At 46.2% G+C, this 17,284-nt stretch overlaps 1 protein-coding gene across 1 annotated transcript in view; it reads right to left on the bottom strand.

Annotated features, from left to right (window-relative positions):
* Positions 1-17,284, bottom strand: part of TMOD1 (tropomodulin 1) — a 68,373-nt gene that overhangs the window by 35,927 nt on the left and 15,162 nt on the right. The window contains exons 2-3 of the mRNA XM_019966255.2: positions 12,683-12,839; positions 4,422-4,541 (exon numbers count right to left, since the gene is read on the bottom strand). Coding sequence (XP_019821814.1) covers positions 4,422-4,541; positions 12,683-12,839 — 277 coding nt within the window. The remainder of the gene's footprint in view (positions 1-4,421; positions 4,542-12,682; positions 12,840-17,284) is intronic.

Here is a 17,284-nt window from a genome sequence, read left to right as displayed (position 1 = left end):
CTCTGAAAAAGAACATCGAGTTCTCTTTCCTCACTCTGCCTTGGCAGGGTTCACTCAGTTGGTGATTTGACTTAGGACACAGAGAGACAGCAGCACACATCCTTGGCTCCCCCAGCTGCCAAGTGCTCGGGCTGACTCAGGCAGATGGCCAGAAGGTATTTCCTGCATCCTAGGAGCAGGTGAGAGAAGCTGGCTCTAGCCCAGGACCTCAGAGCAGTTGAACCAGCTACTCCTGAATAAGCCATACCCTGTCCCTTGTAGTGTCGGGGGAGAAGAGGTGTCTAAGGACATCAAGTACAGCAGAAGCTGGGTGGTCTGATTAAGACTGCTTCTGATCATCACAGGAGCTGGGGGTACCAACTACCCTGGGGTGGCCTTGGGGTTCTGAAGGGTAAGTATCCCTACCCTCAATTCCTTCTTGGGTACTGCCCTGCCTGAAAGTTCCCCAAAGGTGAGTCAAGGTCATACCCCTGACTGGGGAGGGGAGGCAGTGATCACGCACTTGCTTGCAGCTGACTCCCAGTGGCCTCAGAGCTACAACTCAAGGCCACGTGCCAAGGAGTTAGCACAGTCGGGGGCCAGCACATTGCTCATCACCTATGGTGACACTGCATGTTGATATTTGTATGTCTCTGTTCTGTCCTCTTCATCACATCCTGGGGCCCCCAGGTCAGGGACTGGATCTGATTCATCCCAGCAGTATACGCTGACTCGTGAGTGAATGCACAGATGAGAAAACAGTGAGTGAGTGAGAGTTCACAGGTCTGGCTCATTTGACACACCTACTGGGTGTCCCCCTACACATCCGCATCACAGCCAGGTATCAAGCCTGCCGCACGTGCACCTGTAAAGCAGCGGCTCAGAGGGGCTGCCTCATCCCCAGCTCAGAGCCTCCTTCCCACTGGGACCCATCTCCGGGCCTAGCTCACCTCTACTCTTTCTCCTTTCGGTTCAGCTTTGGTCCCCACCTCATCTTACGGCCCCACCACTTGACGAGTCCTCTTCTGCACTCGGCCCTTTCTCCCTAGGACACTTGCTTCCACCGGTCCCTGCATGTTGGCCTCGGGGATTGTTTAACCTCAGTTCTGCACGGGCAGGAACCAGGCTGCTTTCTTATGGTTAGTCCAGCGCAATTGGAAGCTTAATTAACAGAAATGCTCTGCCCGAGAATCGAGTTGCAGGACGCAGAGAGGACCTGCAGAGCCTTGTGCCCAGCACGCCCTCCTCTTTGTTCCCTAATGCATCACCCACTCGGGGCTCCAGCTACCACCAGCAACAGCCCTAGCACTCCAGCAAGATGTCCCACCTCCAGCGACTTCATCTCTTAAATTGACTCCTGGCTGGGCAGCTCTCCTCAGTCCTTGAAGGCACCCAGCTCTGTTTTCGGGAGCCTCAGGCCAAAAGCCCACACTCATCATCTCAGCCATCTTGTCCTCTGATCCAGCTCTAGGAGGAGCTGGTCTTTCAGAAACACATCTTAGACACAGGCCACCTTGGCCCTTGGCCTCACCTGGGGCCTGTCCCCTCCATCCCCTCATCCTCCCAACACCACCACCACTCTACCCAAACCCCTGCTTTCATCTGGCCTCTCCCAACACTCCCCAGCCCAGGCCTCAATGCTTTAGTGTGACATCTAGAGCCTTTCCTAATTCCTATCCTCACCCTGGCTGACTCTGAGATTCAGCCATGCACCCATCTCCCTACTCTGTGTTCACTTCCCAGGGTGTACTGGGTGGTGATGTTGTGAGCAGACCCTAGAACCCAGCTGCCGGAGTACAAACCCATGGGCAAGGATAACCTCACTATGCCGACTTTCTCTGTCTGTAAAATGGGGACTTCAATAAAACTCACTTCATAGGATCGCTGTGGTCAATAAATGCAGCAAGGTGTGGAAAGCAATGCCCACAGCAGCGAGGACATAGTTGGTGGTCAACAAATGTTCCACACCTTCTTCCATGGCCACCTTTCAAAAATAGCTGACACACAACAGTAGGCATCCAAGGCTAGCCAGTTAATGCTGGTGTCCTCCCGCAGCTCCCGCTCTCCTTTCTGGGCGTTGGAAGTGTATGGTATCATGAATAGATACTAGTAATTAGCCATGCCAACGAAAATAAAGAGGAATAGTTTCAAGAAATCTAGACAGAAACTTAGCATGATATTGCAGTTCTATTTTGGCATAGGAACTGGCGGTTCTGACAGTGGAGTCATTTGATGATCCCTCTGAACTGCCTAACGAGGAGCGTGACGTCACGAGGGTGATCAGAGGAGAAGGACCAGGACAAAAACAGTCGCTGGGGTGAGCCAGTGTGGAGATGCTGGACGACTGTGCCCCCCACCCACTGCCCAGGTGCACAGATGAACCGGAACGCAAGCAAACTCTGAGTCGGGAAGACAGTCCCAGGAGCCTAACGTGGGATCTAATGTGACAGGTGTGGGTTTTGATGAGCAAAGCAGTTGAGTATCCTGACCTAAGTGCTGCATTTCCAGGGTCACACCCTCACTGCTGTGTACTTCATAGTGAAAGAGAACACCTTTCTCTCTCAGCCCTGACACCCTTCAAGCCACCGCCCTTTGTCTTTTCCCAAATGTTCCGCCTCCCCAGGAAAGGCTATCTGGGTTAAGGGTCTACACATTGGCTCCCCTTGTTCACTCCTCAGGTTGCTGCAACCTGGCTCTGGTTCCCGGTCCCCCTCTCCCCTAAGAATGTCATCATACTGGTACATGACACGCACAAAACAGCTGGAGAATGCGAAAAGCATGACACTGCAGCCACCTGAGTCCCCTGGCAACAGCAGCCTCACTGGCCTCTGGCCTCGCCTCTGAGTCTCCCGGCAGGCCCTCAGTGCCAGAGACAGAACCCTCATACTGTCTCTCTAGCTCTTGCATTAGGCTCTGCCCATCTTGATTCGGCCTTGGGTTCCCAACCCATTCGTGGTATCCACGGTGGTTACCTTCATCCTATTTCCACTCTTCTCCCAAAGACTTCTACCCCAGCCAGGGCCCTAGGCTCCAGAGCCCCAGACCCCACTCCCACCAGACCCTAGAGCTTGACAATACTGATGACACCTACCTCCCTATCTCCAGTGGGGACCCTGGAAGAACTCAAGGGCTTTCATATACACCTGCCCGCTGTGGGTGGCCATTGGCCTTATTTTCCCTACACTTGTCCCTCCCTCACTGTTACGGCTGAATTTTGTCCCTCCAAAATTGTTGATTGTGTCCTGCTTTGTCCCTCTACTATATTGAATACGGTGATTTCTAGCCCCTTAGAATTTGTAACTGTTTTCAGAGATAAGGTCTCTAAAGAAGTGATTAAATGCCAACGAGGCTGTTAAGGTGGGTCCTAATGCAATCTGCCTGGTGTACGTACAAGGAGATTAGGACACGCAAAGGGACCCCGGGGGACACACGCACAGGGTGACAGAGAGATATGGTCATGTGCAAGCACGGGAGAGAGGGCTCAGAGGGAACCAACCCTGCGGACACCTTGATCTTGGACAGCTAACCTCCAGAACTATTGAGAAAACACGGTTTTGTTGTTTAAGTCACCAGCCTGTGGTATCTCGTTAGGGCAGGCTGGGCAGACTAGTGCACCCACCTTCACTAATGACACCAACTTAGACTCCGGAGAACTGGACTCCTCCCCTGACCTCACAGTTGACCCCGTCTTTCCTCTCCCCTTCCCACTTGCCTTGAGTCTCTCCCTATCCCATCCACCCGCCTGTCATCATCTGGGTGAGGGTTAGAAGCCCCCCAAGACTGCTGAATAAAAAGACCAGCTACCGCACTGGGCCAGGGAGCACAGCATGATGGTGGGCACGCTGCAGCCAGAGCCTGACCCCCGGCGACAAAGGGATACCAACAAGTGGGGCAGGGACCAGACAGTAACGAGGCGACAAGAGCAGGTGGTGAAGGGCTCTGGATGCCAGGCCACCTTCTGGAGTTTTCGGGGCTGTTTGTGGAGATCACATGGAAACACACAGGAAGATGGAGGGTGCTGTATGAACATGAGATGTGGGGTGATCAGCTCCAAGCCCAGCTCTCTGAACTGCGCAAAGTGCTAAAATCAGATGACCTGTTCCAGGCCTCTGTGAGCCCCCTTGACTGAGCTGCCGGCAGCCCTCTGTCTCCTCCCCTCTCCTCTTTCTTCCCAGGAGGCCTGGGCAGGGTTTGATGCAACGGCTGGTGAAGGGCTTAGGCTGCCTCCCACATTCCTCTAGGATGGGCTCCAAGGTGGAAAGGGTTTGGGTGTTTTTATCTCTATTTCACTCATTTCAGTTCTTGGTAATAGGTTTCCACCTCCTCTAGTCCTTTTCAGAAACAGAGAGGGTATTTATGTTGAAATAAATCACTAAGGCTCCCCTGCTGATGCAGGTCAAATGCTTTAGAGGACGTGGGGAAGCGTCAGGAGTGCCTCCTACCTGCGATGTCACAGAGTTCCGCATCCGAGGCATTCGCCAGGGCCTCCTCCAGCTCTGGCTCCAGTGTCACACTTTCCAGCACGGGGTCCATCGGCTTCTGCTTGGGGACCCAGACCTTTCCTGAAAACACATGAGATGCTTGTTACACAGAGCGCCACTGCACTGGGGCAGCCTCTGGCGATGACCCCAGGTGGACCGTCCAGAGTCCTGTGGATCCCTCCATGCCAAGATGCCCTTAAAGCTTCTCTCTCTGGGGACCCAGTGCCAAAGTGGCTCAGAGAAAGGGAATCAGAGATCTCCAACAAAGCACCCCTTATGTTTAAAAAGAAGAACTTTAGAACTTGGTCAGAGGAGACTGCTCACTATTGAAAATGCTGGTCATTAATTTTAACAATCAGTAAGTAGAAAAAAATGCAAAAGAAAAATATAATCGAATGCCAGGGTCTGGAATGCTCTAAACAAGGGTTCTGGTATGAGAGAAAAACTCAGAAACATTTCTAAAACAAATACATACACTCAGATTAGTAAAAGACGAATAGCGAGAAACTTGGGACACTATATTTTTAAAGTGTCAGACTCATAACTGAATGAGAGAGCAAAGAGGCACACACGGGGATGGTTGGCGGCTACAGAGTGCACCAAGATGGCCTTTTGAAGAAATTATGGGGCATCCATACAATGGCGATCCTGCAAAAGGATGATGGAGAGCTCTACTCACTAAGGAAGGAAAATGCCCAAGACAACATGTGTGAAAAAGTGAGAGGTTAACAGGCAGGAAGGCCAGGGGTCTCCAAATGGAGGAAATAGGCTGCAAGTGTCTCTTAAAATTCTGTGTTGCTATGATGACACCTGGTTCCACCTGAACTTAACTTTTCTCAAACCTTGAGCTAACCAATGCGTTTTTCTTCTGGAAATGTTTTCCTTAAGCTATGTTAATGAAAACTATGTATTTGCCTTTCTTCAAAATGGTTCCACCTAAGACTAACTTTTGGCCGACAATAGCTCAAAAAACCTGTACTCATATCAATTGTTTTCTGGCTGGGGGATGACACACCATGTGCCATCCTATCTCAAATCTGCACATTGTGGGACAGGGGCCTGGTGAAACTCCGTCAGCCTTGAGGTGTCTTTCTTATCTGATTAATAACTTTCTAACAGACATAAAACAGCTTGCTAACACTAGCAAGGGGGGCACTCTCCGTCCCCCTTCTGATGTCTATGTCAGAAGCTTTCTCTGTCCCTTTTCATACTTTAATAAAACTCTGCTACACAAAAGTTCTTGAGTGATCAAGCCTGGTCCCTGGTCCCGAAGCTAAATCTTCTTCTTCAGAGATCAATAATCCAACACCGTTCACTGTAAGCTATCAAAAGCAAGCTTACAGAATAGCATAAATTATTTCATTCCGGTTATGAAAAATTCCATGCATGCATGCCAAATTGCTCAGTTGTGTCTGACTCTGTGTGACCCTATGTACCCAGCAGGCTCCTCTGTCCATGGGATTCTGCACGCAAGAATACTGGAGTGGGTTGCCATGCAAGCCTCAAGAAGATCTTCCCGACACAGGGATTGAACCTGCGGCTCTTATGTCTCCTGCATTGGCAGGCAGGTTCTTTACCACTAGTGCCACCTGGGAAGCCTGAAAAATTGCATACACACACACACACACACACACACACACACACACACACACACACACACACACACACACACACACACACCTTTATTCATGCAACATGTTTATTGAGTTGCAATCAACCCTGAATATTTATTGGAAGGACTGATGCTGAAGCTGAAGCTCCAATACTTTGGCCACCAGATGTGAAGAGCTGACTCAGTGGAAAAACTCTGATGCTGGGAAAGACTGAGGGCAAGAGGAGAAGGGGGAGACAGAGGATGAGATGGTTGGATGGCATCACTGACTCAATGGACATGAGTTTGAGCAAACTCCGGGAGATAGTGAAAGACAGGGAAGCCTTGCATGCTGCAGCTCATGGGGTTGCAAAAAGTCGGACACAACTTAGTGACTGAACAACAATTAACAATTTATTGAGTCCTTCCTATGTTCTAGGTACTTTTCTTGGCACTAGGTGGACAGCAGGGAATAGTTTACAGTTTAGTGAAAGAAGACAGGTAACAAGCAAACGTGTAAAGATATCAGACAGTACTAAGCATCACAAAGGAAAATAAAGCCAAGCAAAAGATTAGGAAGTTCCAGGCTGGGGTGTGGGTGAGGTGGACTCTGCTCTTCGGGGTAGGGTGGTCAGGGAAGATGATCTGTGAGCTGGAATCTAACAGAGTGGGGGAATGAGACCCTCAGATCAGTGGCAAGGCGAGGATGCCCACTCTCACTGCTCCTACCCGACTGTGTACATAGAGTTCTAGTCAGAGTGAATGGACAAGAAATAAATGGTATCCAGACTGGAAAGGAAAAAGTAAAATTATCTCTGTTCTCAGATGATATGATCTTATATGTAGAAAACCCTAAAGATTCCACACACACAAAAAAAACAGGGTACAAGATTAACATAGAAATCTAAGTGGTATTTCTATACACCGGCAATGAAAAATCTTAAAGGAAAATTAGAAAAATAATTTCATCTACAATAGCATCCTAAAGAACAAAATACTTAGGAATAAATTTAACCAAGGAGGTGAAGGATTTGTACAATCTCCTGCATTGGCAGGCAGATTCTTTTACTGAGCTACTCAGAAAGCCCAGAAAACACTGCTGAAAAAAATTAAAGAAGACCTAAACAAGCAAAAAGGAATCCCAATTTCAAAGATTGGAAGGCAATATTAAAATGGTAATACTGCCCCAAACAACCCACAGATTCAAAGTCATCCTTACATCTTTTTTTTTTTTTCAGAAATAGAAAAGCCAAACCTCAAATTCATGTGATTGTAAGGGACTCTAGTCAAAAATCTTGATAAAAACAAAGTTGGAGGTTTCAGACTTCCTGATTTGAAAACTTACTATAAGATTAAGCAATGTGGCACTAACATAAGTATAGACATACAACACAATGAGGTAGAATTGAGACTCCAGAAATAAACCCATACATCTTAAGCAAACTGACTTTTGATGAACTTGTCAAATCCATTGAATGGGGAAAAATAGTGTCTTCAAGAAATGGTGCTGGGACAACATCAATAGGCAAAAAGATAAAGCTGGATCTCTCTCTCACACCATATACAAAAAACCAACTGGAAACAGACCAATGACTTAAGTATAATAGTTAAAACTATAAAATTCTTAGAAGAACACATAAACATAAATCTTCATGACCTTAGATCTGGCAAAGTATTCCTAGATATGACAAAAAAGAATAAGCAACTAGAGAAAAATTGATCAATTGAATTTAAAATTTAAAACCTTTGTGCATCAAAGGACATCATCAAGAAAGTAGAAAGACAACATATGGAAGAAGAAAAAATATTCAAAAATCATATATTTTTATAGGGTCTAGTATTCGGAATATATAAAGAACTTTAACAACTCAACTACCAAAAGAAAAACAACCTATTTAAAAATAAGCAAAGGGCTTATAGACATTTCTCCAAAGAGGATATACAATTGCCTCTTGGTATCTAAGGGGGATTGGGTGCTCAAGTCACTTATATAAAATGGCATAATATTTGCATATAACCTACACACATCCTCCTGTATACTTTAAATCGTCTCTAGATTATGTATACCTACTACAATGTAAATACTATGTAAATAGTTGCCAGTGTGAGACAAATTCAAGTTTTGCTTTTTTAAAATTTGTGGAATTTAAAAACATATTTCTGATTCATGGTTGGTTGAATCCATGAATACAGAACCTACAGATACGGAGGGTCAGTTGTACAGATGGGCAACAAGCACATGATAAGATGCTCAACAACACTGGTCATTAGGGAAATGCAAATCAGAATCAGAACGAGAGACCTCTTCACAATCGTGATAATGACTATAACAAAAACCAAAAGTTAAAATGGAAACTAACAAGCGTTGGCAAGGATGTGGAGAAACTGACCCTCATATATTGCTGGTGGGAATGTGAAACGGTGCAGTTGCTTTGGAAAATAGTTTGGTAGTTCTTCAAAAAATTAAATGTAGAATTACATATGATCTAGCAATTTCACTCCTATATACCCCAAAGAACGGAAAACAGTTACCCAAGCAAATACTTATACAGGAATGCTCATAGCAGCACTAATCACAATAGCCAAAAACTACCAAAATGTTTATCAATGGATAAATGGACAGACTGTGGAATATCATTCAGGAATAAAAGGGAATGAATGAGTCTTGAAAACAATATTCTAAGTGAAAGAAGCCAGACACACAAAGTCACATATTATATGATATAATTTAGAGGAGATATCCAGAATAGGTAAATCTATAGAAACAGATTGGTGATAGCCAGGGGTGGGGGACAGGGGGGCATGGAGAGTAACTGCTTATTGGGTACAGGGTTTTATTTTGGATGAAAATGTTTTAGATCTAGATAGAGATGGTAGTCACACAACATTGTGTATATACTAAATGCTACTGAATTGTTCACTTTAAAATAGTTAATGTTATGTGAATTTAATTTAAAAAAACAAAACAAAACTGCTCACTTTGGCTATTGATTGAGAATAACCTGAAATGGGGCCAGGATGGAAGCCAAGAGATGGTTGATGGTTAAGAGTCTCCTGCAAAAGTCTGGATGACAGATGATAGTGACTTGGACCACAGATGAAGAGGGATGGGAAGTGCAAAGAGAAATGTCCACAAGGATATTCACTAACATAGGACCAGGGGGCCATCTCTCAGTGGAAAGAATTACTTTATTACTTAAAATGTTTACAGCAAAGATCAGTTACCTATATAAGCAGAACAGGCAAGAAATCATCTGGGAGAAAATGTATAATAACTTTCACCAGAGGTGGATCTGGAAAAGGGCAAAAATGGCGGAAAAGAAAACAAACTGTGAAAGTGGCTAATGCAGTAACTAGGATGAACATTCAGTAAATATTTAAGACATAGTTTACTATACTACTGTAGCAGGTGTCTCCATAGAGGTGGTGACTCAGATATTACAAGACTCAGACTTCTTCCCTTCCTTCATCTTACTAGTTGGGATATGGCTATGATGACTGGAGCTTCAGCAGCAAAAAGAACCATGAGGACAAAGATGTATTGCAAGGATGGAAAAATGAAAAACTGGAAAAGCTCTTGATTCCTAACCCCAAGAAAGATGTCTTACCAACCTTGGAATGCCTAACCCTGCAGCTCTACTAAGTAAAAGAAAACTAAATTCTCATCTTAAGTCTCTTTCATTTTACTTGTTTCTTTAGCACATGCAGCCAAACCTGCGCAATGAAAATACCCTGCTTGGAACTTTGTTCTGATTCCCCCACTTGAATGAGAGTGAAGGAAAATCCAAATTCCTCAAGATTTTGCACCAGTTTATGGCCCCTACTACATCCTGCCAGATCTTGTAGTGACTGATATGCTTTTTCCCCTCAGCCCAGGCTCCCTCTAGGCCCAGTGTGGGGCAGGTGCTCAGCAGGGCTGGGCTGAATGGCCCTGAGTCTGCCTTTTACAGCTGGAATGTCTCCTTCCACACTCTCTCTGTTGAGACCTGTGCTTATTCATTATACATGGACTCCAACAATCATCATGTAAATATTTTATGATGATGCTGATGCTGGTGGTGATGATGTTAGTGATGATAAACCTTTTAGGCTTGTCATCGTTGTGAAAATAGAATAAATTATAGCTACCCTCCTTGGGTCAGCCTGGCCTTTGATGAAGGCATTCAGGCTCTGGGAGTCTGGAGAGCTGTTCCTGGCTCAAGGCCAGGTCAGCATTCTGCAAAGGGGCAGCAAGATTGGTTGGTGTGCCGCCCAGATTCTCTCCCCATCCCCCATCTCATCTCCAGCTCCTCCCCTGGGAGGGGGAGGGCTACACAAGGGAGCAGATGGCAGTAATGACTCACCAACTGTCCACCCAGACCTGCTCTTGACTCTCACAGCCTTGCTTTCCCCAGTTTTTAGATGTGTAGATGGGCTAGGGGGAGTTTTAAGACCTCTCGAAATCCAGAGATTTTTTTTAAATCTTTACCTGCTGCACCTGAAATCACTCCTCAAGGCACAAGCACCTTGCTTAAAATCAGCTTGCACCTATACTCTCAGCCGGGCACACCTAGGCTTTATGGTACAGGCTCCCTTCCCCTGCCTCCCACTCCAGGATGCCTCAGATCACACAATTTTTCCAAAGCTTTGTGTTCCAGATATCTCCTGGGCTTCCCTGACCTTCCAGGTTTTTGGTAAAATCTGGACAGCTCCAACTGCAAGCGCTGGATGGCTTGACATCCTCCCTGCAATGTCCACCCCTCCCTGCCCTTTCATTTTATTATTTATCAGGCAGTTACTCTGTGTACTGGATTTGCTAACACAACAGGGCATGCCTGCTCAGTTGACATAGGGACAAAGCCACAAACAGGGACCCTTGGCGCACCATGCTGACATCCTTGGGGGGATGAGAACGGAAGAGGCAGAAAATAAAGAATTACCCAATTAATTAATTAGAATGAATGCTTTCATTCAACAACTATTTACTGGGTGCCTACAATGTGCTAGGGCTTATGAGGTACAGGAATCTAATAATGAACTAGACAGATGTGGTACTAGTACCCATCGAGCTTATATTCTAAGGAAAAAGTCTACAAGATCCATTATGCATGTAATCAATTTGAACGTATTACTTTTCACTTTCATGCATTGGAGAAGGAAATGGCAACCCACTCCAGTGTTCTTGCCTGGAGAATCCCAGGGACAGAGGAGCCTAGTGGGCTGCCGTCTATGGGGTTGCACAGAGTCGGACACGACTGAAGTGACTTAGCAGCAGCAGCAGCATTCATTCAACACGTCTCTCTTGAGCCCTGCTGGGTGCTGCGGGAACTGTGTGAGCAAAAGTGTCTGAGTGCCTACCTCATGGAGCTTACAGGCCAGTGTGAATAAATTGTTCTGAAGAACACACAAAGGCTTCTGAGATGGAGACTAACCGAGGGGGAGTTGAATGGATGGAATGTGCTAACCAGTGGGGACAGGAAAGGCTTTCCTGAAAAAGGAGACAGTACAGTTGAGACCAAGAGGGTAATAATAGCTGATACTGATATTGCATTCATGATGGGCCAGGTGCTGTGCTAAGTGCTTTATATATATATATATAAACTCGATCTTCAGAACACCCTCAGGAGGCTGGTAATAATATTCTTTTCATCACCCCCATTTCACAAATGAGGAAATGGAGGCACAGCAGGTTTAAAAATGTACTTGAGGGAATTCCCTGGCAGTCCAGTGGTTAAGACTCTGAGCTTCCACCACAGTGGGTGCGGGTTCCATCCCTGGTCAGGGACTAATAAGATACCACAAGGCTTGCAGTGCGGCCAACAAACAAATGTACTCAAGTTCACACAGCTAGTAAGGGGTAGTGCCAAGATTGCAGCCAGAGTAGATGCAGCTCCAATCTGTGCTTCTAACCATCACATCTCTTACAGAAGAGGGGAGCCAGCCCTGAAGACAGCATGGAGCCAGACAGAGGACCTGCATTCCAGGCGGAAGGCATCTGGCAAGGGTCCTAAGGTGGAAAAGAGCTGGGAGTGTCTGGGGAACAGAAAGAGGCCTGAGGGGGCAGCAGGGCAGTGAGCAAGGATGAGCACAATCCCAGAGGACAGGAGGAGGGTTTGGAGTGTAAGGGAAGTTCTGGAAGGGTTGGGTAGTCGGGGTGCCTCTCTGTTCCCCGATTCTAGATGGTGTGCCTTAGGCTGGGGCAGAGAGTCATGAGGGGACAGATGAAGGAAGGGAAGCTGCAGCTGCCAGAGAGAGGGGCTGTGGGAAAAGAGCAGGGACAGTTAGGGTAGGGAGAGGGTATCTCTTGTTTCTGGTTGGAGGGCACAGGCTTTGCCTGGGCCTCGTGTCCTGATATCATTTTAATAGTTCCTTCTTTCCCTTTCAACTGTATCAGGTTTGGATGAAGAGTAATCAGGACACCCTAGTTAGAGGGGACTTAAGGGGAAGTGTTGCAGGCCTGGTTGAGCCCCAAACTTCACTAAATCTACCTCACACATTGATGCTTTTGGAGCTGGGCTGTAACTCTGGGCCAGGCAGGGATGAAGGCAAGGCTGCCCGGTCACATCTGGCCCGACACGGGGCCTGGCTGACAGCTGGCACTCAGTGATGCATGGAGGGGTGACGTACTCAAAAGCACAACATCGTCCAGTACCTCGCTTCTCCCCTGTGTAGGGGACCAGATCTTCTCGGTCCTTAAACTCCTTTGCTTGCTTTTCCAAGTGATCCAAGAGCTCCTCCCTTCTAAAGGGGCCTGTGGGCGCCTTGGTGGTCTGATCCTTCTGCCTCAGGCCCGCGGGCAGCAGTGCATTCTACAGTGGTGGTTGCGGGGCAGGTGCACAGAGAGAGAGAGAGAGGGAGAGAAAGAGAGAGAGCAGTCAGCTGCCGAAGACTCGCATTTCTCCAGAAACTCCTCACTGAACCACGGGAGCTCCATCTAAGTTGTTCATTCACAGGTAAAGAAACTAACACCCTGGGAGGGGCAGGGACTCGCCGAGGTCACGGAGAGACACATGAGGTCACAGCAGACAGGGGCGAGCTCGGCTTGGACTCAGGTCTCTTAACCAAACCCATTCCCAGTCTGGAACATTCTATAAAGGCATGAGGGTGAGGGTCAGCTGACCAGGAGCCAGGCACAGCAGGGGGCTGCCAGAGCATCTGCTGGGGGGGAAATAGGATATTAGGGTTTGGATGCATGAGGGTATTTCCAGTCGCTGTGTGGAAAGTAGCTGGGGAGAGAAGCAGCCTGGAGGGACAGACTGAGTTAGGGCCTTGGATGCAGAATCAGGCAGGAAGAGGCAGGCCCTCAAAAACAAGCAGAGAAAGCTGGGCAGGATGGCGGAAGGGCCAGGCAGGCTGTCGGCTGCAGGCCCCAGCTGGCCCTACCCGCTGCTTCCTACCCCCCTGACCGTTGTGCTCATACACGCTGGCTGTTAAATATTTTGAACGTTGCCCTTGGAGATGGGTCTCTCAAGAAAGATATCGTCAACCAATCCCCGTGATTTCTTCTTCAAACATGGGCAGGCTTCTAGGTGTGGGCTCACTACAAAAGCAGGCTCCTAATCAGGGTGGATTTGAATCACACGGGTTTCACTTTAACTCAGTAATGCAGAGATTCAGACACTCATGGTTGGAAAGGATGCTCAGAGATCAGCCAGTGCACACGCACTCCCTTCAGGAGGAAACTGAGGCCAAGGGCAGAGAAAGACTTGCGCAAATCTAGAACTCAAATCAGGCTCCTTCTTCAGACTTGAGGGAAGAGGGAAATCTTCTGGTCAGATCAGTGCTCTCCCCCACCCCCTTTCATTCAGGGCGGTCGGGAGGATCCCAGGAAGGGTGATGTGAGCAGTCTCACCTCACTTCCTGCTGCACTCCCACACTGGACAAATCAGAGAGCCATTCAATCTCCCATCTATGTACCATTCAATAAGAACATGCATCTCTTCAGTCACCCACTCACACTCCAGATCCTTTCCTAAATGCCCTCTCTGAGAGGAGAATGCTGTCAGGTACATGAAGAGAGCTCTGGGCCTGGCACGTGGAGGGATAAAGCTTGGGAGGGAAATACTACTGTTTGGCTGCAGTTTGATATTTTTTTTTACAGGATAGTTTACCACTGTGCCGTTTCCATAAGAGCACAGTGGGTGCGAGATCAGGACACTGAGTGTGAGCCCAACTCTGGGAGAATCGAGGTGAGCAGGGCCTGGCGCAGACATCAGTATCAGTATATACCAGGGCTCAGAGAGTGGGGCTGGTGTCCACACAAATGGACTTAGGCCACAAGTCAGGAGGGACATCTGGGAATTGGAGAGGACATTATGAAAGAGTGGCCAGTAGGTAGAAAACTGAGCCTTGATTGGTTTGTGGGTGACCGCCAAGAACGTAAGTGGTGGCACAGATACCCCAGCTTTCCCTAAGCAGCAGTCCTCAGACACTTTCCATGTGATGATGGTCCATGGATGAGCCATGTCCCAGGTGAGACGAGACTTCCTGTGGCTACCTGTGTGTGTCCACTCAGAGTAACGACATCTACTATAGCTCAGCTGAGTGAGGGGACAGGCTACCTGTCCTGCAAATGTCCATCTGCGATTACCCGTGATGAGCAATCAAATTCTTTGTGACATGCTGGCACCTCACAGTTGACCCCATCCCAGGCTTAATTCCTTACTCACTTGGAGTAACCATATCTCCAGCACTGTGATCTTGGGCAAGTCAGCTAACCTCATTGTTCCTCCATTTCCACAGTTGTAAAACATGAATAATAACAGTCACTCTCTCAAAACTGTTGAGAACACTCAATCAGATAAAGCAGAAGTGCTTAGCACACAGTGCCTGACACAGTGAGCACACAAATTATTGCTCATTATTGTTGCTGCTCTATGATCAGATAAAACACATTTTGCCAGGAGGTAGGCTACCCAAATATGTAGGTTGGACAGGGGATGTGTTATCCAAATATGTCTTAGAATTCAAAAAATGAATATATACAAATATAAAATGAATTAAGCATGTAAAGCAAGTGGTTCCCAATGACCCCCGCAAGGGAAGACCTGACAGATTCTCGTTACCATAAAGGATTTTGATGGTGGTGAGGTGCTGGGGTGCATTCTAGCCTCCGAAAGGATCAGTATTGTGGTGCTAAAAACCCACGAGGTTGTAACTGAGGGGAAAGGGGTTTGCAAACTTACATCTCTTTTTGAATATATCTGATAGAGGCCAGTGATTTGAAGTAGAGTTTTTTCAAAATTTTGTTTTTTGGTATCTACATGAGATAATGGATGTTCACTAAACTTGTGGTCTGGAGAAGGTGATGGCACCCCACTCCAGTACTCTTGCCTGGAAAATCCCATGGATGGGGGAGCCTGGTTGGCTGCGGTCCATGGGGTCGAGAAGAGTTGGACACGACTGAGTGACTTCACTTTGACTTTTCACTTTCATGCATTGGAGAAGGAAATGGCAACCCACTCCAGTGTTCTTGCCTGGAGAATCCCAGGGACGGAGGAGCCTAGTGGGCTGCCATCTATGGGGTCACACAGAGTTGGACACAACTAAAGTGACTTAGCAGCAGCAAACTTGTGGTCATCATTTCATGATGTATATAAGTCAAGTCATTATGCTGTACACCTTAAACTTCTATACTGCTGTATGTCAATTATATCTCAATAAAACTGGGATGGGGAAAGTAGGGTTTTCAACCTCGGCACAAGAGAGATTTGGGGCTGGATGGTTCCTTGTCATGGGAGCTGTTATATGCATTCTTGGCTGCTTAGCAGCATCTCTGTCCTCTGCCTAACAGATGCCACCAGCACTTCTCCGGATTGTGACAACCAAAATATCTCCAAACATCCCCAGATGTCTCCTGGGGGGGTCAAAATCACCCCTGAGTAAGAACCACTGTGTTAAAACTGAAACCCATATCATTATAATACGGGAGTAAAGATGTTTTTCATGTGTTTTAAAAATATTACGTATGTGGCATGTTAAAATGTAGTTTTATTTATCTTCATTGAAAGCAGATGATTTTTAAAAAACAAAAACATGACAGGCTTTTTCTAATGATTCTCTGCTTACTGAATCTTTAAAGTAAGTACTGAGAGTATTAGCCTTGTTAGGAGTTTATTTTCATTCCATTAAATGGTACGTTTAGTGAAATATAACATGATTTTCAACTAAAACCATAGCCAGTTGCATATTTTTAAACTCTTGATTATTTATCATTTTAACTTGTTTTCAAAAACAGCATATGATAGAAAAAACAGCATATGAACTCACCTGATATACAAAAATTAACTCAAAATAAATCAAAGACCTAAATGTAAGAGCTAAAGCTATAAAACTTTTGAAAGAAAACAGGCATAAATCTCTGTGACCTGGATTAAGCAGTGGTTTCTTAGATATGATTCTGAAACAATAAGCAACAAAAGAAAAAATAAATTTGACTTCACCAAAATTGAACATGTTTGTGCTTCTAAGGAAACTAAGAAGTAAAAAGACAATCCACAGTTTGGTAGAAAGTTATTACAAGTCATATATCTGAGAATGATCTAGTATGCAGAATACATAAAGATCTCTTAACTTAAAATATAAGACAAATAACAGAATTTAAAAGTGGGTCACAGATCTGAATAGACATTTCTTCAAAGAAGATATAAAAAATTAACACATGAAAAGCTTCTCAACATCATTAACTAACAAGAAAACACAAATCAAACCCAGAATGAGCTATTACACTTCACACCCTTTTACCCATAAAAAAGGCGGGTAAAAACAAGTGTTGGTGAGACTGTGAAGACATTGAAACATCCATACACTGTGGTTCAGTTCAGTTCAGTCGCTCAGTCGTGTCCGACTCTTTGTGACCCCATGAATCGCAGCACGCCAGGCCTCCCTGTCCATCACCAACTCCCAGAGTTCATTCAAACTCATGTCCATCGAGTCAGTGATGCCATCCAGCCATCTCATCCTCTGTCGTCCCCTTCTCCTCCTGCCCCCAATCCCTCCCAGCATCAGTCTTTTCCAATGAGTCAACTCTTCGCATGAGGTGGCCAAAATACTGGAGTTTCAGCTTTAGCATCATTCCTTCCAACGAAGGGAAATGTAAAAAGTGCATCCCCTTTGGAAAACAGTCTGGCAGTTTCTCAACAGATTAAAAACAGAGTTATCGTATGAGATAGCAGTTCCACTTCTAGGTAAACCCAAGAGAAATAAAAGAATATGTTCATACAAAAACTTATACATGAATGTTCATAGTAACCTT

Source organism: Bos indicus, chromosome 8, assembly GCF_029378745.1.
Source record: "Bos indicus isolate NIAB-ARS_2022 breed Sahiwal x Tharparkar chromosome 8, NIAB-ARS_B.indTharparkar_mat_pri_1.0, whole genome shotgun sequence".
In the NCBI taxonomy this organism is placed as follows: domain Eukaryota; kingdom Metazoa; phylum Chordata; class Mammalia; order Artiodactyla; family Bovidae; genus Bos; species Bos indicus.
This window is presented reverse-complemented; position numbering and strand designations above follow the sequence as displayed.